This window comes from Dromiciops gliroides, chromosome 3 (assembly GCF_019393635.1).
Source record: "Dromiciops gliroides isolate mDroGli1 chromosome 3, mDroGli1.pri, whole genome shotgun sequence".
NCBI classification, from domain to species: domain Eukaryota; kingdom Metazoa; phylum Chordata; class Mammalia; order Microbiotheria; family Microbiotheriidae; genus Dromiciops; species Dromiciops gliroides.
In genome coordinates, this window is record NC_057863.1 from 204,090,063 (window position 1) to 204,114,774 (window position 24,712).

At 35.9% G+C, this 24,712-nt stretch overlaps 1 protein-coding gene across 3 annotated transcripts in view; it reads right to left on the reverse strand.

Annotated features, from left to right (window-relative positions):
* Positions 1-24,712, reverse strand: part of VGLL3 (vestigial like family member 3) — a 61,476-nt gene that overhangs the window by 19,231 nt on the left and 17,533 nt on the right. For all 3 annotated transcript variants that reach the window (XM_043990851.1, XM_043990850.1, XM_043990849.1), the window contains exon 3: positions 12,332-12,847. In XM_043990851.1, coding sequence (XP_043846786.1) covers positions 12,332-12,847 — 516 coding nt within the window. The remainder of the gene's footprint in view (positions 1-12,331; positions 12,848-24,712) is intronic.

A 24,712-nucleotide genomic window follows, 5' to 3' on the forward strand; every position in this document is an offset into this window, starting at 1 on the left:
ACTGTGCCATCTAGCTGCCCCACAATAACTTCTTTTACTGTTCAGGTATTTTTGGATGTTATGTTTAATAACATTTCTTGTTGGCAAGTCATCACTGATAATATATTACAACAAGAAGTGTGCTGGTAAATGTTTAACTACTGGCTCTCTGAAAAGAAAAAAAAAACAAAACCCAGAGGACACACTTTTAATCTGCATTATTCATAGATTCTCCCATAATTTTTTTTGCTTAATATGAAATATTTATATAGTCTCCATCACTTTCTTAAGTCTAGACAATCAACAGAACAGTAAAACAAGTCCTGATTTGTAGCATTTGCCAATTTCCAAGATGTAAATTCTCACACTGAAAATTAAACAATCAACTCTTACAAGCCATTTTAAACTGGCTCCAACAAACCACTATAGTCTACACAGTGTGAATCTTTGCAATGACTTTAGGCTCATATGCAATTTTCATTAATCAAAAATCATGGAAACAGCACTACAAGAAGAATATTGGTGGTTTTTTAAAAAGTTTTTTTTTTTTGTGGTGTTCATTCGTAATCAAATTTGAGATAATTAAAAGTTCTGTGCAGTTTCTCAAATGTAGCCCAGACTTCAGTGTTCATCGATTTTCATTCTGGGACCAGTTAATTGTCAAATCTACAATATCCAGCCAAGATACATGTATTAACAGCCTGAAATTTCTATAACATTTTTCTCCATTAGGGTTAGTGGAACAACTATATTTGGATTCTAGCATCATGGATCTCTGATGTGCTTCATGAGGGAGTAGAATTGGCAATAAACAAAATAAAGAGAATACTATATACTAAACAGGCACCAGCTGGAGGTGAGAGGGTTTTGAGAGCACTGAAGGGTCATTATTCAAAATAATTTTTAAAAGGAAGAGGGGAAGTTATTTTGTGTCTTTGTACTCCTCAGTTCTAATATAGTGCTTTGCATATACTAGGTGTTTAATTAATATTTACTTGAATATCAAAGAATTAGAAAAATCATGACTATAATGATTGCCCCACAAAGGGGAGATTGTGTAGAGAGTAAAATTTGTTAAGCCATATGCCTACCTTCTCATCACTATAAACATTTTATTGGAATAATTTAAGATTATAGGATCACAGACCTAGAGTTGGAAAGAACCTCAGAGGCGATCGAGTTCAACCCTTTCATTTTACAGTGCATGACATTGAAGTCCAGATAGGTTCAGTGATGCCCTGGATTGACTCTGAGCCCAGGTCCTCTGACGCTCAAATTAGTGTTCTTTATTAGAACCATCCTTGATGAAAATATAAGAAGGTGAGTACAGCTAAGTGGTGCAGTAGATAAAGCACTGGCCCTGGATTCAGGAAGACCTGAGTTCAAATCTGGCCTCAGACACTTGACACTTACTAGCTGTGTGACCCTGGACAAGTCACTTAACCCTCATTGCCCCACAAAAAAAATATAAATATATATATATATAAGGTTTTCACAAACAGTATTCTGTAGCAGACTATATCTTTGCAATGACAAAATTGAATGAACAATGAATGGCATACAAAATCTTATTATTTTTAGTTGTTAACTATCAAAGAAAATTGATTCAGTTGATCTTGTAATAAAGTCCCTCCTCCAATGTGTTTTCCACAGATGTGATAAGATCAAACAGTATTTTTCACTTGTATATACATATACATATACATGTATATGCACACACATACACATATGTTAAATTTTGATGATCATTTAATGATTGATATAAAATGAGACATAAAACATGAGAGCATGGGGCAGCTAGGTGGCTCAGTGGATAGAGGACCGGCCCTGGAGTCAGGAGTACCTGAGTTCAAATCCGGCCTCAGACACTTAACACTTACTAGCTGTGTGACCCTGGGCAAGTCACTTAACCCCAATTGCCTCACTAAAAAACAAAACAAAACAAAAAAAACCCCATGAAACCATTTTTGCCAAAGGCACATGTCACTATCATACAGCATGTCCAGGACTAAGTCCAATGGAAGAAGAATTCTATACCAATGGTGAGTCTTCCCAACCCTCCTGTTTGTAAATGAGATCATTGTGATTGCACTAAACTTGGGAACATTGCAAACTCTCCTAAATGTTATCCAAAATCACTCAAAAGACTATATACTATCCATGCAGGAAAAACAAATAGACAAAAATGATTATTTTTCAAACTCGGCCATGCAGTAGGATGAACAGCTCATACAATTCCACACATTTGCATAAGCCAAACCCCATACCTGTCAATATCTTTATCTGCCTTTGAATTTCATACATCTTTGGATGGAAACTACAATTAGACAATGAGTTGGACTTAGAACTGAATAGAAAATGACAAATTCTTTCAAATAATCCAAGCTTCTCCTTGAAATAATGTTATCTTTTAACAATGTTTTCTCCTTACCAGTAAATGGGTGTAAGTAGGCTACAAAATGTTACAAATGATGAAATTATGCACAATACAATATAAACTAGGGGCAGCTAGGTGGCGCAGTGGATAAAGCACCGGCCCTGGAGTCAGGAGTACCTGAGTTCAAATCCGGCCTCAGACACTTAACACTAGCTGTGTGACCCTGGGCAAGTCACTTAACCCCAATTGCCTCACTAAAAAAAAAAAAAAAAAAAGTCTAAAAAAAAAAAACCCAATATAAACTAAATTAGCAAAAAACCATGCCCAACAGAACAGTCCCTGTGCTGTGTTGTTATTGTAAGGGCTGAAATTTTAGCTATACTGTCTAAAATACCTAATGAGTGGTCGCCAATAAATTATAAGCTTTAGCAAGAGTTAGACTTTTAAGCATTTATTAAGGAGAATAACAATTTGGTGAAGAGAAAGAGAAAGGCCTTGATTCATCTATCTATTAAAGGGAGAGAGCATTCCTAGCACCACTCTCCACCAGAGTCCACATGAAAGAGAGTGAGTCAGCACACCAACCTCCCCCTTCTTCCTCCCACAAGCAAATGTCACTTCCTGACACCAAACATCCTGCCCTCAGAGGTCCTCTCCTCATGTTGGAGCTTTCCTACAGTAAATCTCCAGCAGATGGCATCATTCCAATTGTTACATTATCTTAGTAATATCAAGAGCTGAAGAAGGCTCCTAGCACAATGGGTGGACAATGAAAGATTAATGGTCACAAGTGCAAACACTGTACAGGAGAGCAGGTCATGGATGTGTTGTAATATTCAATGAGAGAATAACTACCCTGATGAGGTAATGGCATTTCCAACTCAACATATTCAATATAAGATGCATTATATTTTCCCCCAAATCTCTCTTCTCTTTTAAATGTCCCTTTTGCTGTCAAGTGTATCACGATGTGTACAGTCTCCCAGGTTTGTAAATTTATCATTACCCTTTACTCACTTGCCTTAACATACCCACTCAGTTGGATAATCTTATCATTTCTACCTCTATTACACATCTCATATTTGACTCCTTCATTCTATTTATATAGATACCGCCTCAATTCAGGCCTTCATCACCTTTTGCCTAGATTATTTCAATGGCTTCCTAATTGTTCTCCCTATGTCATCTCTCTCAATTCCAATATATTCTCTACATAGCTGCAAAAGTAATTTTCCTTAACCTCTAATTAGACTATGTCACACCCCCACTCAATAAACTCCAGGGCACTTCCTATTGCCTTTAGGGTCAAATATAACTTTCTTTGTTTGATTTTAAAGTCGTTCACAACTTGGCTTCAATCTATCCTTCCAGTCCCATTATGTATTACTCATTTTCCTTGTTCTCTAAGCCCAGCCATTACTCTATTACTCTATTCCATGCACTGGCACTACATAGAACCTCTTTCTTTCTTTAAAAGTAAGCAAGTTTAATTGTGAACCATTTTGGAAAGCATTTTGGAACTATGCAAATAAAGTGACTAAAATGTCCATACCCTTTGACCCAGAGAATCCACTATTAGGTTTATACCCCCATGAAGGACATTGAAAAGAAAGCCCCCATATATAACAAAATATTTATAGCATCACTATTGGTGATATCAAATAACTGGGAACAAAGTTAATGCCATCAGTTGGGGAATGCATAGCAAAATGTGGTACATGAACAGAACAGAGTATTACCATGCTGTGAGATATAATGAATATGATTAAAAGAGAGAAATGGAAAGAGCTATATGAACTTATACAGAGCAAATAGAACAGAGCCTAGAAGACCGTATCAATATATTCAATGATGATCATAACAATGAAAGTGGAAAAGACAACTATTTAAAAAGTGACCATTGGAAAATTACAATGAACAAGCCTGACTCAAAAAAAAAAAAAGATAATAGGACATCATATCCACCTCTTTGCAGAGGTGGGTGTCCCATAAATGTGGTAAATTGTACATATTTTCCTACTTTTGTCTTGTATTTAATCAATTTTATTTTTTCTCATTTTCATTTTTTGCCTTTTAAAATATATGTTTCTTATTTGTCTCTCCCTCTCTTGAAAGAGAAGGTATACTAGGAACAAGTTAGTGATGTAAAAGAAAATTTAATCAATAAAATTTTTTCAAAAAGACAACTCAAGTACTATCTTTTAGATTAAGCCTTTCTTGGTTCCCTTTCCCCCCTCCCCCACTACCACCTACTCTTAATGGCTTGCCTCACTAACTACCTTGAAGTTAATTACTTGATATTTATTTATTTTTCATGTATTCTGTATGTATTTATTCTTTGTCTCTTTATATACCTTCTTAAAAATCTATCTACTTATTTATCTGTTATCTCTCCAATAAAACAGAATGTCAACTACTTGAGAGCATGGACTGTTTACTTTTTTTGTTTCTGTATCCTGAGTACCAAAGACAGTGCCTCAGATATATTTAATGACTATTTAATTATTAATAACAAATAATTAAGAATAGAATGACTGAAACTGACATATTGAAGGAACACCAAAACCACTATTTAGAACTCTTAATTTTTTAAGCTCCATAATATTAATGACAATCCTAAAAATAAGTAATTAAGCAGTTAAGGCCTTTCAACCCAGTCTTCTCCTATGCAATTCTGAAATCAACTCACTGTCTATTTGTAGTACCTGCCCTAAAATGTATATACCACCATATTAACTAGTGGATTGATCTCCCAACTGTATATCATAATCTTGGCAGTAGACATTTCCATCCATTTAGTCTTTCATGTATGGATTATTATGCTTATAATTTTTCAGTAAATTATGGCTCTCATCAAGGACTCTCTTCTATATTCTAGGGCTTGGTGCATTAATAAATATGTCATCAGTGAAAGAAGGTATTTGGAGAGCCTCATAATATGGAATCCTTTTTTGATTTTTACCTCTGTGGAAGACATTCTCTATGAGAGTAGTAAAAAGCTTTGGCAAGCAGCCAGATCCCTCTTTCATATCAATTATAATGCACATAAACAGAAAGTTGTTGAATAAAATGTATTTATTATGGTTTCATTTATCAAGGAATCATGAACAATCTTAATATGTGCATGAAAGGATTCCTGTTGAAGCAAAATCCTTTCGGTCCTTCAAATATCTTTATAGCCTAACTTTTTAGGTTTATTTCATGCTGTTTTCTTTCATCTAATTATACATCTCAGCTACTTGGATTATTGTAGAATTTCCAGTCTTGTTCTAGAGTCTCCCTTTTCTGTGAATTTATGACTTCCCTCCACAATGCCTAGCCAAACTCCCTACACAGCTGTCTGCTGCAATCTTTTTTTTTCCTTCTTCAAGTTCCCATCTTGACTCCAATTAGCCACCACCTCCTCCATGAAACTTTTCCTTATCTCCCTTCTCAGATCCACTGGAAGAATATTTCTAATTCCATGTCAATCTTGTTTTATCTATGATATAAGCTGATTTTTTTATTATTTTAATTTCTTTCTTTCTAAATACATGACATCTTTTAAAATTAGCATTCATTATTTATATACAGAAACATATATTTTTGTGCTTCAATAGAAAAGTGACATTTAAAAAATGATGACACCATTATTTATTGAAGATATCTTTTTGGCAGAAATAGAGTCACTAAGACCATGTCACTGTAGCAAGAGATCTAGGGAGCTAAGGCTCAAAGGACAACTCATATATATGATCTCAACATGGCTCTAGAAAAGCTGGAGAATTTTATTAGCATATGCTTCTGACAAGGTCATGCAGAATGTGGCCGTTGTATACCTACAACTGACAGCAGTGCTTAGGAATGCATTTCTTAAATCTGATTCACTGTCTAGTGACTATGCACACATTTCTCACTATTTGGATAGGATCTCCTTTAGTTTTTTTCATGAATCTTGGAGATGGTTTCCATTACCCTTCTGGTCATGAAAATGTCTTTCTGGACATGTGCCCTGTACTGTTAACTCAGAGCAAAAGTGTGTAAGTTTTCTTATACATCTTTGATGGGTTTTTCCCCCAGTGGAAAATGGACTTATGATGCAAGCCAGGAAAAGTATGTACAAAATATTTAAGGCCTTAGGATGATTATCATTAGTCTTCATTGGCATCAGATCCAGATCAACTAAGACCAAAAAAAGGAATAATGGAAACACTATTTGAAGAGAATACCATTTCCATTAATTTATAAGGCTCCTAGCTCTTGGAATACATTGTTTTTATTGACTTTTTTTGTTTATCAGTGATTTCCCCAGATATATCCATTAGAACACTAATCATTATATAATCACACATATTTAAATCTGATAGGAACCTTGACAGATCCATTTTCTGCCTGTCTCTCTCGGTCTCTCTCTGTTTCTGTTTCTCCTCTCTGACTTCATAGGATCATAAATGTGTTTCTAGGACCTGAGATTTCATCCAGTCCAGCCCTCTCATTTTACAGATGAAAAACTGAACATTTTACAGAGAAGTTTTAAGTGACTGGCGAAAGCTTGCATAGTACTAAGTCACAGAGCTAACATTCCAAAGTCTTGATTTCAAATGCAAAACTCCACTCTACCAGGAGCATACTTAAGCTATCCCAGCCAGATAAGCATTCATTTGATTTTTTTTAAATAACAGTAAAGAAGATTCCATCATATCTGATAATAATATATCCTAATGTTTGCTGGTTTTCCTTGTCAAGATTACATTTGCTTCTAGCATCAACATCCTTCACAGGCAACATACAGGCATACCCAGGTAACATCTTCCATGTAATAGTAGTGTCACACTAGCCATATCTAAACTAGAAAGATGCTTTAAATATTCTGCTTAGGTTCTATCATTCAATAACATCTTCCATGTAATAGTAGTGTCACACTAGCCATATCTAAACTAGAAAGATGCCTTAAATATTCTGCTTAGGTTCTATCATTCAATTCTTAATTATCTTTATGTCTCCCTTATGAATTCTCTAAAAGCTTTCTGTATTACTCATTAGTGGCAGAGGTCAGTGGGCCATTATCATCAGAGCCTTCAAGATATATAACTTATGGCAGGCAGTAGTGATCTCTGAAAGAAATTTAACTTTACTATTTAAACACTATGATTGGGGGCAGCAAGGTGGCACAGTGGATAAAGCTCTGGCCTTGGATTCAGGAGGACCTGAAGTTCAAATCTGACCTCAGACACTTGACACTTACTAGCTGTGTGACCCTGGGCAAGTCACTTAACCCTCATTGCCCTGTAAAACAAAAACAAAAACAAAGAAAACTATGATTGAGAATGTTTCCTTAACTCCAAAGTAATTCAAAATAAGAAAATGAGCCAGTACATGGTAGTTTAAATTGGTGTAGTTTTGTTTGGATTGGGTTATTCTGAAACATTAAACCAGCAAATAATCTTCTGGATCAGTTTTTAGCAATAGTGTTAAGTTCTCCATTAAGCATGACTCTTGGCTTAAAATGTCTAAAAGGTATTCTACAGAAATAAATATGCCAGGAATTTATCATAAAAGTCATATGCACTTCTTCATAACCATTATCAACTTTTGTATTAAGGATTCTAGTATTTTATCAATTCTTCCTTTGCATATTTCTGTAACTGGCATTTGAGATTTTTAAGGCAATCTTCATAACATCTCTAAGAGGGAGCTACTATTATCGCATTTTATATAAGAGAAAACTGAGTCTGAAAGAAATTAAGTGACTTCCCAGAGTCACTTAAATAGTGTGAGACAGGATTCAAACTCATTTCTTCTTGAATGCAAGTCCAGTTCTCTATACAAGACACCACTAATGATACCTTCCTCTAAGAATCTTTATGTAGCTATCAGCTAGAAAACATTTGCTAATAATCTGAAGATGTGATTCATGAAGAGTCAGCAGAAATAGAAATACATTCTCTTTTATCTCTAGCCCTTTAAATTCATAGCTCTTTAACTTGATAGTAGATGACAATATAGCTATTTCTTGGTATGGGTGCCCTACATAGGAAATGTCTTAGCAACAATGGTGTATAAGTTGAAATATGACTTGCCATTTAGACAATGTTTTTCATCCTTTCTTTTACTGAGGGATGAAGGCATTCCTCAAATATGGGGGAGGGGGATGAATAACCTGACTGTTGCTAAAATAACATAAGAAAAATAAGCCTGTAGCTTTCTAGATGAAAATGGAATCTTGAGCAATGAACAGCTTGTGTTTACAAAGAAAAAAATCATATAATGAAACATGACTGCCTTTGCTCTTGGTTCATAATTAAAAGAAGTGGAGGAAGGGGAAGATGTAAAAGAAATATAGTTTGCATTTTAGAAGTTAGAAACTTCATTAAAAATCTTGAAAAATTCATTAAAATTGGCTTGGATATGAGCCACCACAGAGCTTATTACTATGTAATGGAATGGCAATAAGTCACTAAGAATGTCATTTCATTTCACTGAAGAAAACTGTCTATTCAAGTCTCCTAAAGGTTGAGTGCAGGTCAGGTTTATTTATTAAATATCTTTATTCATAATTTGGAAGATGTATATTCAGTTCTATTCTCCTTATAATGCATATTACATAATACTCAGAAAGTTTAGTGTGTTATGCTAAACTAAGAAGCAGTTTGGTACAATGGAAAAGGTAGTTAGGTTTGGAGGCAAAATACTTGAATTTAAGAACCTGCTTTTAAAGCTATTACCAGTTTGATTTTAGGCAGTTGACCTACCCTATCTGGATCCCAGTTCTTAATATGTAAAATGAAAAGGTTGGAGTAGATCCCCAATAATTTCCCTTCCAGTTCTAAATTTTTCATCTTGTGAAAAGATGAAAGTCTATGAAAGTCTTTTGCACCATCTCTGCTCTTTACCACCCCTGCCCATTACCTCTTTGCTCTTCTCTAAATTGGCTTTTAGATTCATCATTTGCACCAAGGTATGAATGAGTGATGAACATAAATGGTTATTCCTACAAGAGTTCTCTGTAATTTTAATAAGGATCAAATTTTCAAACTAAAGGGATGTGACTCGACAGGAAGAATTTTGTGTGCAGGAAGTTGATAGCACAGAGCAATGAATCTTCCCAGAAAACCATTACTATTTTGCCACCATGTTAGGCTGTCTCTATACAGGAAATGTGAAACATATGAGGTGACATGTTAGGGTCAAACAATCTACAGATTTGGGTGCACAAACGCTCCTCATTTGAGTACTGTCTTTAAAACTTCCTGATTGTGTGACCATGAACAGTTGATTTAATCTCTCTAGAACATAGTTTGCCCTGTAAAATGGAATAATAATGTAAACTATGAATAATATTATGCAAACTAGTAATAATATAAACATTAAAGTACTATGTTAATGTGATCTAGGTGGAGCCGACTCATCTTCCTAAATTCAAATCTGGCCTTAAACAGAAGTGTGACCCTGAGGAAGGAAGGGAGGAAGGGTGGGAAGAAGGAAGGGAAGGAGAGAGGGAGGAAGGAAGGAAGGAAGGAAGGAAGGAAGGAAGGAAGGAAGGAAGGAAGGAAGGAAGGAAGGAAGGAAGGAAGGAAGGAAGGAAGGAAGGAAGGAAATAAAGAAAAAAGTATATGCTTGATTTTATTTTATGCCTTGTATCATAGAGCACAGGAAAAAAGGAAATTACTCATGCCTAACTTTACTCTGTTTTATCTAAAACCTTGATTTGTTAAGAGATTTCCTTCTTTGAAGTAAGCCAAAAACTCACTGGGAAAGCCTGTCTCAGCAAATTGTTAAAGCAGGGATGTTTGTGATGGTTGCAAGCATAACACAGAATTCATTCAGAGCTGGTCCTTATGCTTCTAGCCATAAGAATCAATAGGACTGGCAGTCACCTCATCAACTCATACAAACCATCTTAGCCCTCCTTCCCATTCCTACTCTTCTCCCTCTCAGTAGAGACAATCAATGCCGGTCATATTTCTCTTGGGAAAGTTCAGTGAAGGTCACATAGTCGATAGGAAACTAAAACCTGCCCAACTGTGGTACAGGACATTAGAGACTCATTTGATGAAGTTAGCAAATGCACATTGTAATAATGAAAACAACTTGTCAGGAAATATGTAATTGGAGAACCAGTGATGGGTTTGATGAACTGCCTAACCAAGTAGCAGAAAAATTAAGAGTAGTAAAGGATAGTTTGAAAAGTGGAAAGGTTTTTTACATTCTGAAAATAAATTTATAATACAAAAGAAACAATTATGTCCAATATCAAATATAAAATTCCATTTGCCTTTTAAAGCCCTGAACAGCATGGTCCCTACCTACCTTTCTAATCTTCTTATACTTTCATCCTCCCTTATAGTGATAAGTGATATCACTGACCTCTTTGATATTCTTTGTACAAAACTCTTCATCTCCTGACTCCCTATGTTATAATTAGCTGTCCCTCATGCCTGGAATGTTTTCGCATCTTACCTCTGCCTCCTGGCTTATTCTTCAAGTCTCAGCTAAAAATCTCATCTTCTGTTAGAAGCCTTTTCTGGTCATGTGTGTGTGTGTGTGTATCTTTTAATCTTGTATATACATATTTATTTGCATATTCTTTATTAGGATGTAAAATCATAGAGAAGGGACTTTTTTTTTTTGCATCCTCATTACTTAGCATACTGCTTGGAACATCATAGACATTTAATAAATGCTTGCTGAAAAAGCAACCTCAAGAAAACACTAGAATATAGACCCAGAGGAGGACCTACTACCTTGATATAGCTCCTCAGCCTCTGTGAGCTGCAATTCCAAGTTCACAAAATTAAAAACTAACATTATGGGGCAGCTAGGTGGCGCAGTGGATAGAGCACCGGCCCTGGAGTCAAGAATACCTGAGTTCAAATCCGGCCTCAGACACTTAACACTTACTAGCTGTGTGACCCTGGGCAAGTCACTTAACCCCAATTGCCTCACTAAAAAAAAAAAAAATTAATTAAAAAAATAAATAAAAAACTAACATTATGTGAAAAAGTGTTTAGTTTTTTCTAAGTGTTAGTTGTAAAGCTCATTGTACCCTTCCAGGTGGCACAGTGGTAGAGTGTTGGACCTGAAGTCAGAAAGATTTATCTTCCTAAGTTCAAATCTGGCCTCAGACACTTACTAGTTGTGTGACCCTGGGCAAGTCACTTCACCCTGTTTGTCTCAGTTCCTCATCTATAAAAATGAGCTGTAGAAGGAAATGGCAATCTAATCTAGTACTTTTGCCAGGAAAACCTCATATGGGGTTATGAAGAGTCAGACATGACTGAAATGACTCAACAACAACAAGAATTACCTTCCTGGTGCCTGTTCTTAGAAAAAATGAAGGTGAGGAGGTAGAAAAGGAAGGATGGGCAGAAATGGAGGGGTGAGGAGTAGCAGAGAAAATGAAAGTTGAAAACAAATTCACTCCTTCTCAAATGTGTTTTTTGTCCCTTTATAGAATAGGAGACTGTGTTATACAAACATCACGATTACATATAATGAATAAGGTCTCCACATACTGAAATGAATACAGAACTCACAAGAAAGAAGAATCACTGGCATCTAACGATTGCTGAATGTTCAACATACTGTATCCATTATCACCTCTGAACAACTTGTGCAATTTTTGAAAGCACCAGGTACAGAATAATATGAAGACAGAAAGATTTTCAATACTATATAAACATAAGCCATCTAGAAATTCCAGCACAGCACCAGAGATCCAGAGTCAGATTATTTGGATAAAGGAATGGCAGCAAACTTACATTATCTTTTTTAAATCATATCACCATAAGCTCACTCACAATATAAATTCCTTGAGGAATACAAAAAATTCTTTGGGGGGTGGGGGGAGTGTAGATATTTAAAAACACTTTGGCATAATTTAACACACACTTTTGGAACATATGTTGAGCAAGAAGTAATTCAGAATATTCTTTTAAATTGTTTTTTTTTTTCTCTTTACACACTTCTTGCCAAGAAGGAGGAAAATTGTCTTACCTGAATCAAACCCAAAACTTGGCACAATGTCCACTGTTCCATGAAAGGCTCCAGCCCATGCTGAGGTAGCAGTGGTGACAGTAGTGGGATCTGTCTTTGTGATGTCACACTGGGGAGCAGGAATCCTGGCTGTACGAACTGAAGGCATCAGCAAAGAGCCATACCGAGGATCCAAGTGGGAACTGGCGGAAGGGTGGTGATGGTGGCGGTGGTGCATGTGCGGATGGGGATGATGGTGATGCATGTACACATCATGCATATGTGTGTACGACGGGCTCACCTGAGATGTCAGTGGATAGTGCCAAGACTCTGACACAGGAGGGGCGGAGGGAGGGGCAGTCTGATGCAAGTTGTGTCCTGGCCAGGGACCAGGATCAGCCGTTGCAAAGGTGCCTGGTGCAGTGACTGAGAAGTCAGGGTGAACTCCACTTAAACAGGGCCGAGGTGGGGGCTGGTAAGAGCTGGTCCAAAATGAAGTTGGGAAACTACTCCTCTGACTTGAAAGAGTCGAGCTGTCTGAGAGCAAGCGGGGAAAAGTTTACATAAGTTTCAGTCCTTGATACTATACTTGTCTAATAATATATTTTAAACAGTCCTAAAACTTATCCATTCATTCACCTATTTATTTATTTATCTGTCTAGCTATTTATTTGTTGTTTCTTAATGTTTTTCCAATACTATTTTACAAGTAGCTATTAGTATGTACTCCTTTTCCCCTTTGCACTCAAGGGTGGATTAAAACTAAATATATCTCAAGGGCTCCAAAGCCACTGCTATTTGAAGATTCAAGTAGTTGTCTTATTTTTTCTTCTCTGGACTTATGACATCCACTGTTATGTTATATGATGAGGTTTGTAAGTCCTGCACTTGAAATAGTATTTCTATTCCCTTGGTTACTCTCTGCTGCCTAGAAGTGAGCTATGGTACTTAGGTCATGGCTTTGTGCCTTGAATAGTGAGCAAGGTCTACTTTCCTTCAACACACACACACATACACACACACACACACACACACACACACACACACACACATATATATATATATATATATATATATAAGATAATTATTTATTCAAACAGCTAAACACTTTTCTTTAAACTGGACCTGTGATTTTAACTATGTACAAAGCTTCCAGTTAGTAACTTCCCCTCCCAGTAAAGACCAAGACCTTGATAGCTTTAGAACAGTTGTCAATTTTGTCCATAGTAGTAGAATCCTTTGGTTCAAATGACTTTAATAGAACCCTTGTAGTAAAATTCTCTAGAATGATTATTTTAACGGTTACTAACAACATAAGGTTCATTAAAAAAAAAAAAAAGAATTTGGAGTATTTCAGAGATCCTGAGAGCACAGGTTGAGAAACACTAATCTTAAGTGTCTGATCTGAAGGTACTAAGAGGTTAAATGACTTACCTAGGGTCACAAAGTCAAAGTGTTTCAGAGGAAGGACTTGGACCCCAAGAGTTCTGATTCTTAGGTCAGCTCTATCTATTACACCATACTGTCTCTTCAACTTTAAAGTGGTAAGTTGAATGAATATATGAAATTGACTGATTATACCCATTTTCAAATAATAAGATTGTAGAAGGTTCAAGGATCTATTTTCTTTCTTTTTTTTTTTTTGTGAGGCAATTGGGGTTAAGTGACTTGCCCAGGGTCACACAGCTGTTAAGTGTCAAGTGTCTGAGGCCGAATTTGAACTCAGGTCCTCCTGACTCCAGGGCCAGTGCTCTATCCACTGCACCACCTAGCTGCCCCCAAGGATCTATTTTCAACAAAGGTATTTTTCTCTTTTAGGAAGATTGTGTGGTATATAAGAAAGAGAACTGGACTATAGTCCAGGAAAGGAATATTTTGACTTTTCTGGGCCACTTACTTCATCTATTGAAATGTGAAGGTGGGGTTGAGCTAGATATTTTTAAAGATGCTCTCTACCTCTAATATATTTTGTGATTTAAGTGGACTAGTGGCCAAGGAATTTCTATGTGTGGTTGATAACAAAATTCAAGATTGTCATCTTTACTAGAACAGTAAAGAAATGTTCTCACACTGCAGTGTCCCCATCAAAGTACTGAACTATATCTCCACATTGGGCAAGAGAGTATTATCTGAAATGGAATCATGTGAACCTCTACTATTTCCACATTCTCAGACCTTGAATTTCTAGGATATAGGTTTCTGGCCTCAAGGAAATTTACGAAACTGGGACCATTAATCATATACTTTACATATATTATTTGACTAAAAGAATTAGTCTGGGACAGTAGTTCTCAAACTTTTTCATTCCCTAACTTCCCTAAGGGCTTCTCTGCTTCTACTCAACTCTCCCAAGGTTAGACCTATATATTAAAAAGAAAAAAAAGTGTTCTCATTCATCATGTAGACAGACAAATGTGTATCATTTCACAGTTCTAGTCTTTTCTTTCCTCTCAGCATTACTATACATATATCTTAAAAGTTATGCTTGAGGGGCAGCTAGGTGGCGCAATGGATAGAGCACCAGCCCTGGAGTCAGGAGGACCTGAGTTCATATCCGACCTCAGACACTTACCACTCACTAGCTGTGTGACCCTGGGCAAGTCACTTAAACCCAATTGCCTCACCAAAAAAAAAAAAAGTTATGCTTGGATTTGAAAGGCTTCAAGAAACAGCAGAAACTACCTCCATTTATGTGCAGTCTAAAGAGTCAAGAGACACATTAAATTACTACTATCAATCCATTAATCAATAAGTCTTTATTAAGCATATAGTATGTGATAAGTATTATTATAGATATCAGACTTACAAATAAAATTCATAAAACAATCTCTAGTTACAAGAAATTTATATTCTAATGGGAGACACCAAGGATACATAAAAAGAAATGTAGACATAGATGATACACACATACATATACACACATACTATATATAAACACATACACACATATATAGATAGATAGAATAGATATGAAGTGGTTAAGTTCAAGGTTGTTTGAAAGGATGGACAGTAACACTTGAGAGGATCACAGATTTTAAGAGCTTCACTTTAAGAAAAAAGAGGTATTCCCTGAGATAGAGGAGAAGAGGTAGATATTTCAGATATGAGGTACAGCCAACACAAAGTTCCAGAGACTGACTCTAGAGGCAGTGAATTTGCAATCAGTAAAATCTGTGTTCAAATCCTACCTCTGACAATTACTATCTATATGACCATCAACAAGTTAATTTCATTTCTCTGTGCCTCAGTTTCTACATCTGTAAAATGGGATAAGTCTGCCTGTTATACCTACTTAGAACTGTCATAAGATAATAAATGCAAAGTCTTTTGTAAGCATTCAAATGTTACATAAATGCTAGTTTTATCATTATGTGAAAAACACTATTCTAAGAGCTGCGGGAAAAATAAACACTAAATCAAACACTAACCCTCCAAGATAAAATATCCAAAGATATTTTACCATGATGATTTTTAAACTGAGTGCATATTACTTGGGAAAATCTCAAATTCAAAATTAAGCTTGTGCTGTAGGTATGAACAAGAGCATTAGTAAATAGAATTTAATATCAGGTATATTCCAATCGAGGGATAACCACAGCATACAATTCTACACAATTATTTACAACTTTTCCCCTATTTTACAATTCTAGCACAAAAATGGTATATGTTTTAGAAGGCAACCCGTGTCCCATATTTAATAGAGTTGAAATACAAATTTACTGTGAGCTCCTTGAGAGCAATGACTATTTCTGGTCAGTCTTTGTATTCTCAGTGTTTAGTATAGTGCCTGACAAACAGTAGGTGTTTAATAAATGCTTGTTGACTTGACTTGAAGAGTCTATTGGAAAGGGGGGATTTGAGATGAGTTTTGAAGGAAGTCAGAGAAGCCAAAGGGGGGATGAAAGTTATTCCAAGGACATAATTCCCCTTAATGTTCCTGTCTTCTCCTTGTTAATTATTTCCAATTTATCACATATATATTTTGTTTGTACATAGTTGTTCATATGTTACCTCTTCTTTTAAACTGTGAACTCCTTGGGAGCCTGGACTATGTAGGGCCAGCTTTTATTTCCCTACCACTTAGTACAGTGCCTGTCCCACAGTAGGCATTTGATACATGTATGTTGACAAAAACTTGCTTTTAAATGACAATTCCATATTGCTTCTGGTATTTCTATGAAACATCTAATTTTTGTCTATCTACAGGGTTGGCCCAAAGTCACAATGTTTTTTGTTTGTTTGTTTGTTTTAAAGTGAGGCAATTGGGGTTAAGTGACTTGCTCAGGTTCACACAGCTAGTAAGTGTCAAGGGTCTGAGGTCAGATTTGAACTCAGGTCCTCCTGAATCGAGGGCTGGTGCTCTATCCACTATGCCATCTAGCTGCCCTATCACAATGTTTTAATAACTTTTAGAAAATTTTTTTTCTTGAATTTACATTATTTACAAAAATCAAATGGTGAAAAATAATTTCCTATATGTACTGTATATGATGCTATGGTACTGTAAATTAAAAACAAAAACTAAAGGAGTTATTAAATATTGAAAACCCTTTGTGACTTTTGGCCCACCCTGTATCCATCATCCATCCATCTATCTTATTTCAGTCAATGGATTTAGCTTGAGACTTAGGACCATCAAGGGCTATCATAAGAATTACTAGGTATTCATACAGATTTGAGTTATCAAACCCAAAGTAGTGTTTAGTACATAGCACTCATGAATTACAAATTATTTAAGCCTTAAATTTTTATAACATCCTATAGGTGTGTATACATCTGCAGGTGCATATATACATACATAATATATGTAATATATATACATGTATATGTATATAGGCACATGCATACATGGGTATGCAAGAAACATGTGTATATAGGCATATAAACATGAATATATACCTCCCTCATATGTATATATACATATATATATATAAATACGTACATATTATGTATCTCATAAAAACCTGATATTAAGTAAGTCAAAAACACAGACAACATACATTATTTTGCTTGTTTTCCATATATGTCTACCTTGATTTTTAGGTTTTATGTATATGGAAGTAGGCTTACTTTTAGGTCTAACATTTAACATGCCCAGAGCTTGTTGAGTAGTCAGAGAAATGGCCTCACTGAGACAGTGTGCTAAACTAAAATTTTATTGCCCTCTCTAATCTTAAGATCTTACATTTTGATTACTGAACAAAATGACATGAAGAACAGAAATCTCTTTTTTTAAAAAATAGTCATTCTGTGAAGATAGAAGAGAACCTGAAAAATGCCTCAGGGAAAAATGAAATTAGGTGTAATTTAAAGTTTGCACAGTCAGTATGTCTCTTGAGCCTAATATAAAGTTGTAGAAATATATGCAATCTTTTTTCAAAAATGCTGATGTACTTTATAATGAAACAAAAAAAACCAACCTTGGAAAACAAGTCTATTTAAGAACAAATCTATGCTTCAAAAACCATTACTTGTGATTCTGTTTGCTTAAGAAAATACATAAATTATAGTGATACAAAGAAACAGATGGAGTACTTTGTTTCTTGCCTGAGAATCAGTGTGCTTATTTCATATGTATGTAAATATTTTTATTACATGCATTTTGCTTATATGCTCTTAATCACAGCCACATTTGTTGAATGAAAAATGTTACCCCAAAAAGGCATAAAAGAAGTGATTTCTGTACAGAATTACTTTTGATTTTAGAGATGGCATGTCAAGGCCTGCTAACATGGACACTCCATATTAGGTTTTGGCTTTAATGTTACTAAAATATTTCAAAACCTTTAAAATCCTATAACCCCAATTTGAATGTCATGTTTGGTTTGGTTGGTTTGCATTTGACAAAAGGTACTCTTGGTTGTTTATGAAACTAGCTGTGTGACCTTAAATAAGTTATTTAGGCTTTCTGGAGCGTTTGCAGTTTTCTAATCTTCAAAATGAGATGTTTGTGTTAAGAGATCTCTAAGCAGGGATAATAACTAGGTCCACTTTTGCTCTAAATAAAATTTAAACATGATAAATTTGATACCAACCACCTTCACTACAAAGCTCATCTAGTCATTTCAGTGTCATATCTACTACAGAAATCCATCTGAGATATGACAGGCAGCTGACATGAAATAACAATCAGGGTGCCTAATTCCATATCTGTTGAGGAACTTTTTAGCTTAATCTTTAATGTCCCCTTATTTTAAAAAAGGACCAAATTTACTCTGGGTTGCAAAGACAGTTTTTGAAAGCAGATGTTTTAACAGAAGAAACAGCTCTAAAAACATAAAGTTTCCACTAGTTAAAAATTCTGGCCCAAGGCATAGAAGGGATACTGAAAAGTCCTAGCCAAAGTTCCAACCATAAATATACTTCTTTAGAATCTCAGAAATATTCTCAATTTGCTGCAATACTTTGATGAGTCCATGGTCTCACTGCAACGTGGCCTCTTTTCACTGATGCAAATTTCAACAACTCCATGCTTTCACAGCCTCCATGATTCTTATCTAAGTATATCTCAGTATCTACTACAAAGGATCTGCCCAATACCCTGGACACCTTCCTCAAATTCTTTTATTATTTTATGGGAACTGGTGAATAGAATTTTGGTGGTCTGTTGTGCCCTACTCTGGATACATGACTGACCTACCCCTATTTCCTGTCCTGAATATCCTTAATGGTGTCTTTTTTTTGAGGGGGGGGCAGGGACTGCTTGCATGCAAGCCATCATTGCTAATATGCTTTAGGCTCCTTGTCATATCCACCATGAACATACTGGCATTTGCAATTCTAGTTTTTCTGAGATGATGGCATTCCATGATTTAAAGTGACATAGCATCAATATGAGAATACTTGTGATAAAAGAGTTTTTGCTACAGTAGGTAGCTTGGGATTATTGAAAACTATGTAGTTTCTCAGATGAGATTCAACCTTGTCTCCTCTTCCTAGGAAATTTTAGCACTAATGGACTGTCTATCTAACTGCATACCCAAATCTAGGCAGTCTGCATTGTTTTATCCACCTTGGTTTTCCAGTATCTATTTTTTAGGTTGATTTTAGAACCTAATTCAGCAGGTGTAATGCCATTGGAGAATCCTGCCATTCATAAGGAATCCTTCTATTTGGAAATTATAAAACATGTTCCTTGAAGCTGATGAAAGTCTTAAGTTTTATGCTTCTTCTTCTTCTTTTTTTTTTTTTTTTTTTTGGTGAGGCAATTGGGGTTAAGTGACTTGCCTAGGGTCACACAGCTAGTAAGTTTTAAGTGTCTGAGGCCGGATTTGAACTCAGGTTCTCCTGACTCCAGGGCCGGTGCTCTATTCACTGCTCCATCTAGCTGCCCCTATACTTCTTTTCACATCAATACTGAATCTGTTGAGTTGAATAAAATGATTTCTTTGGTACGACTTGTAAAAGAATATTGTATGATTTTAATATGTACATTTTAAACACCCTGCTTTAGGACAGTTTTTACCATACTCAAACCTTTTAGTCAAGTTCTTCCTAATGACTCAAATATGTTGCCAACACTGCATTTTAATCCTATTACTTCATGGTAGGTTTTCAATGAAAATTATTTTCGGTACCAAAAGTGATATCATTTGTACCCTAGCCTTCATTTGTACCCTAGCCTTCCCTTACACATTAAGGTCTCTTTCTCATTATTGTACACTAAGTGTTTTTAAAATGTAAAGTGTGATCCCTAAAAATCTATTGTATGCAGGGAGTGATAACCCGATATATTCACTCCACATATTCAACAAAAGGAGTGTTGTCCAGGTCTCACAGGTATTTAAGTGTTCTGGGGGTAAATCCTTTCTTGCTATGACCATCTCCTGCTCCATTTAATTTAGTAACTACCCTTGGGAATGCCTCTTTGGGCTCCCAAATCAATCGATTATCTACAGCAATTCATCTGGTACCCTAACTACTGCTGGCCTGGTCTGTCCTTGTCTTAGAGTAGTAGTTGAGCCAGTATAAAGAAGAGCTGAGGTGGTAGGTGGAGGTGAGAAGAATAGTTTTTGGCAAAATACAAACAAGTCTAATAATTACTATTCCATGACCACATTGGGGAGATTATTTTAGGGAGATGTTTAATTCATCAAGGGAATGGTCATTAGTTTCTTAAGGGAAGAATATGGTTCAATGCTTGAAGTATTAAAAGAAAAAAAAACTATGAAAAAATTCCCAAGGTAGAAAATTTTTCAATTATAAACCAAAGAAATATATGGCTACAAGAACCCAAAGAGGCCAATGAATCTTGACTGATGTTAAGGCATATCTTCACTTGAGAATACATCTATACCCTCATTATAGGAGGATCTATCCCATTTTTTAAAACTTAAAAGTAGGGGACACCTAGGTGGTTCAGTGGATAAAACACCAGCCCTGGATTCAGGAGGACCTGAGTTCAAAACCAGCCTCAGACACTTGACACACTAGTTGTGTGACTCTGGGCAAGTCACTTAACCTTCATTGCCCTGCAAAAAACAAAAACAAAAAAACCTTAAAAGTAAATTAATTCTATAGCCCAACTCAACAGATGGTCAGTATCTTCTTTATAGTATTTCATAGACCATCATAATCCACACACATATATTGAACGTTTTGAATTGAATGTAATTTAACAAATATATGTGAAGAGACTACTAGATGCTAGTAATTAGCATCTGTGAGCTTTAAAAAATACAAATATGATTAAAATATTATAACCCTGGCCCTCATGGAACCTATAAACTAGAAAAGGAAAAATGTAAATGCTTTTTTTGTTTTTCCTGCAGTGAAATGAGGGTTAAGTGACTTGCCCAGGGTCACATAGCTACTGTCAAGTATCTGACGCTGGATTTGAACTCAGGTCCTCCTGAATCCAAGGCCAATGCTTTATCCACTGAGCTACCTAACTGTCTCCAAAATGTAAATGCTTTCTTTAAAAGAGGAACAACAGAGGGCTATACCAGTTGAGGTGCATAAGACATTACCTTTAGTTGTTGGAGGATCAGAAAACAATTCATGAACAAGGTGTTAGTGTGGTATACTGGAAGGAGCCCCAAATCTCGAGTCAGAAAACCAAAATGACTTGGGCAAGTCACTTAACCTCTCTGGGTCTCAGTTTCCTAGCTGAACTAGATGATCTTAAAGGAACCTTCTATATGACCTTAAGAGATGGGTCGTGCTTTTGGGTCTTTTTCCCAAAGAGATCATGAAAAAAGGAAAAGGACCCACATGTACAAAAATATTTATAGATGCTCTTTTTGTGGTGGCAAGGAATTGGAAATTGAGGGGATGTCCATCAATTGGGGAATGGCTGAACAAGTTGTGGTATATGAATGTAATGGAATTCTATTGTGCTGTAAGAAATGATGAGCAGGAGTTCAGAGAAACCTGGAAGGACTTGCATGAACTGATGATGAGTGAGATGAGCAGAACCAGAAGAACGTTATATACAGTATCATTAACATTATGTGTTGATCAAACTGTGATAGACTAGATTCTTCTCACCAATCCAATGGTACAAGAAAGATCCAAAGGACTCATGATGGAAAAGACTCTCTAAATCCAGAAAGAAAGAAAAAAAGGAACTGTGGAATATGGATGCTGATTGGGCCATACTATTTCTTTTGCTTTTGGTGCTGTTGGTTTTCTGTTTTGAGGTTTTTCCTTTGTGTTCTGATTCTTCTCTTATAACATGACTAATGCAGAAATATGGTTAATGTTTTATATATATATATATATGTATATATATATATATAACCTATATGAAAAATTTGGAATTGGAAATCTTATATAAACAAATGTTGAAAACTATTTCTACATGTAATAGGAAAAAAATAAAACACTTTTATTTTTAAAAAATAGAGATGGGTGGTGATGGTGGGGAGAGGACAAAGAAGGGAACAACAAGTTCCTACTATGTACCAGGCACTTGATAAATTATCTCATTTCAGCCCCATAACAACTTTGTGAAAGTGCTATTACTGTCTCCATTTTGTAGTTGAGGAACCTGAGATAGAGGTTAAGTGACTTGTACAAGGATTTGAATTCAGATCTTCCTGACTTCAGGCTCAGCACTCATCTACTTCACTGCCTTGTTGCCTATATGAGACTAGAAGGATATATAGAATTTCAAGAGCCAGAACTAAAATGAGCTAAGGATATTTCATATAAAGAAAATGAGGAACAAAATTGCAAGAAGTATTGAACCACAATGAGCAGTTTCACATTTGCTTAGAATTCAGCAGAAAGAGGTAAGACTTAAAGAATAGGCTAGGGGCAGCTAGGTGGTGCAGTGGGTAAAGCACTGGCCCTGGATTCAGAAAGACCTGAGTTCAAATCCAGCCTCAGACACTTGACACTAGCTGTGTGACCCTGGTTAAGTCACTTAATCCTCATTGCCCTGCCACACGCGCACACACACACACACACACACACACACACACACACACACACAAGAATAGTCTAAATAAATTGTAATCCATGAATGTAATGGAATATTACTACATTGTAAAAAAAACCAAAACACCAAAAAACCTGAATATGAAAACTTTAGAAAAGTATGAAAAGACAAGTAAATTGATGCAAAGTGAAATAAACAGAACCAGGAAATTAATATACATGATAACTGCAATCTAAATGGAAAGAACAATCCAAAAAACCCTAAGTGAACACTGCGTAATTATAAGGATCAAGTTTTCTGAAGAAGAGAACTGTCTACTATATGTTAGATGCTGTGCTAAGCACTGGGGATGCAAAAAAAAAAAAAAAAAAGGGCAAAAGACTATCCCTACCTTCAAGGGGAAAGTAGGGGAAGGGAAAGGATATATTTGGGAAGGATGTTAATATAAAAACCAAAGCTATCATTGAGGTTTTTTTTTTCTTTAAACACCCAGATGTTTGTCAGCAAGGTGTTTTGTATATGTTTTTTTTTTTCCACAAGGAAGTCAGGGTCTTATTTAGAAGGGCTGAAGAGTCTGGAATTTCAGTAGGCAATGGGAAATTTCTGGAGATTCTTTTGAGCTAGGAAGTGATGGGATCATAACTGGCAATGGTGGGAGGTGGGAAAGAGTGAAGATGGAAGATCAGAATTAGAAAGCTATTGCAACACTACAGGCAAGAAGTAATAGACTTAAGACTTTAGTAGCAGCAGTAAAAGCCCAAAGACACTCTGGACTGAGAATTGAGAGCACCTCACACTGGACTGTATAGGGTCATTTTGGAAAATAGGGGAGTTAAAAATGATGCCTGGTCTTTAATTTTGGAAAATTGGCAAAATTCTAGAGATTTTAGCACGAATAGGAAAGTCAGGTGAAAAAGCTAGTTTGAGGAGGTAGAGGAGGAGGGGAGAGTATATATTTACATAGTGCCTGGTCTGTGCTAAGCACTTTACAAATATTATCTCATTTTATCCTCATTATAACTCTGTGAAGTGAGTGCTGTTATCATTCCCATTTTACAGATGGGGAAATTAAGGCAAATAGAGGTTAAGACACTTCTTCAGGGTCACAAAACTCATGTCTGAGGCCAGATTTAGATTTCCTGAATCTAGCCCTAGTGCCCTCTCCACTGTGTCACCTAACTGCGCTGAGATGTTGATTTAATTTTTACCCATTAGAGGTACAAGGGAGAGATTTTCAATAGACAGTTTGGAGTCACCAGACCTGATTCTCTGTTACCTCTGTCCTTAGTGGTAAACCACTTAATACCTCTGAGTCTTAGTTTCTTCATGTTTAAAATGAAGATGTTGGCTAAAATGAACCTTATCTTACCATTTCTAAATATTGTGATTTGGCATTTATATTATCAGCCATCTTTTAGAATACTGTTTCAATAGAGTCCATAAGGTTACGGTGTGAAAATTCTGAGATGAGGAGAGAGACATTCACTTGGTGTTAATGGTGTTTGTCTGTTTCCCCTTCTTTCTTTCCCCTGGGAAAAATCAATCTTCCAGGAGCCAATAATCTCTTCTCTTTCTCATAGAAAGCCACTTATCTCTTTATTGGGTACCAGTGAAAGTAACCAGATGTGTATAAAGTTGAATATATCTTACTTGTTACTTTCAATTTCTATTTTTTTTTTAAAATGTACCTATCATAAAATGCACTCACCAGTCATTTTGACACTCCTTGATTACTTATACAACACAGAAAGGATGATGATCTAAATTACTTTAGGTGCCATAAATTCAATTCAGAGTTTGAGTGAGGTTTGAGAATGACATATTCAATAGGAATGGGTTCATCAGGCCATTTTATTAGAGGGAGGGAGGGAAGAAGAGAGAGACAGAGAGAGAAAGAGAATGAGAATCAATCTCTTGGAAGTTATACTTAGTAATGTAAGTTTGTACGGGACCAAGTCAGAGGGAGCAAAGAAAGTGGCTAGTGATTTTCCTTCCCTTGAAAGGCAGTGCAACTTGAG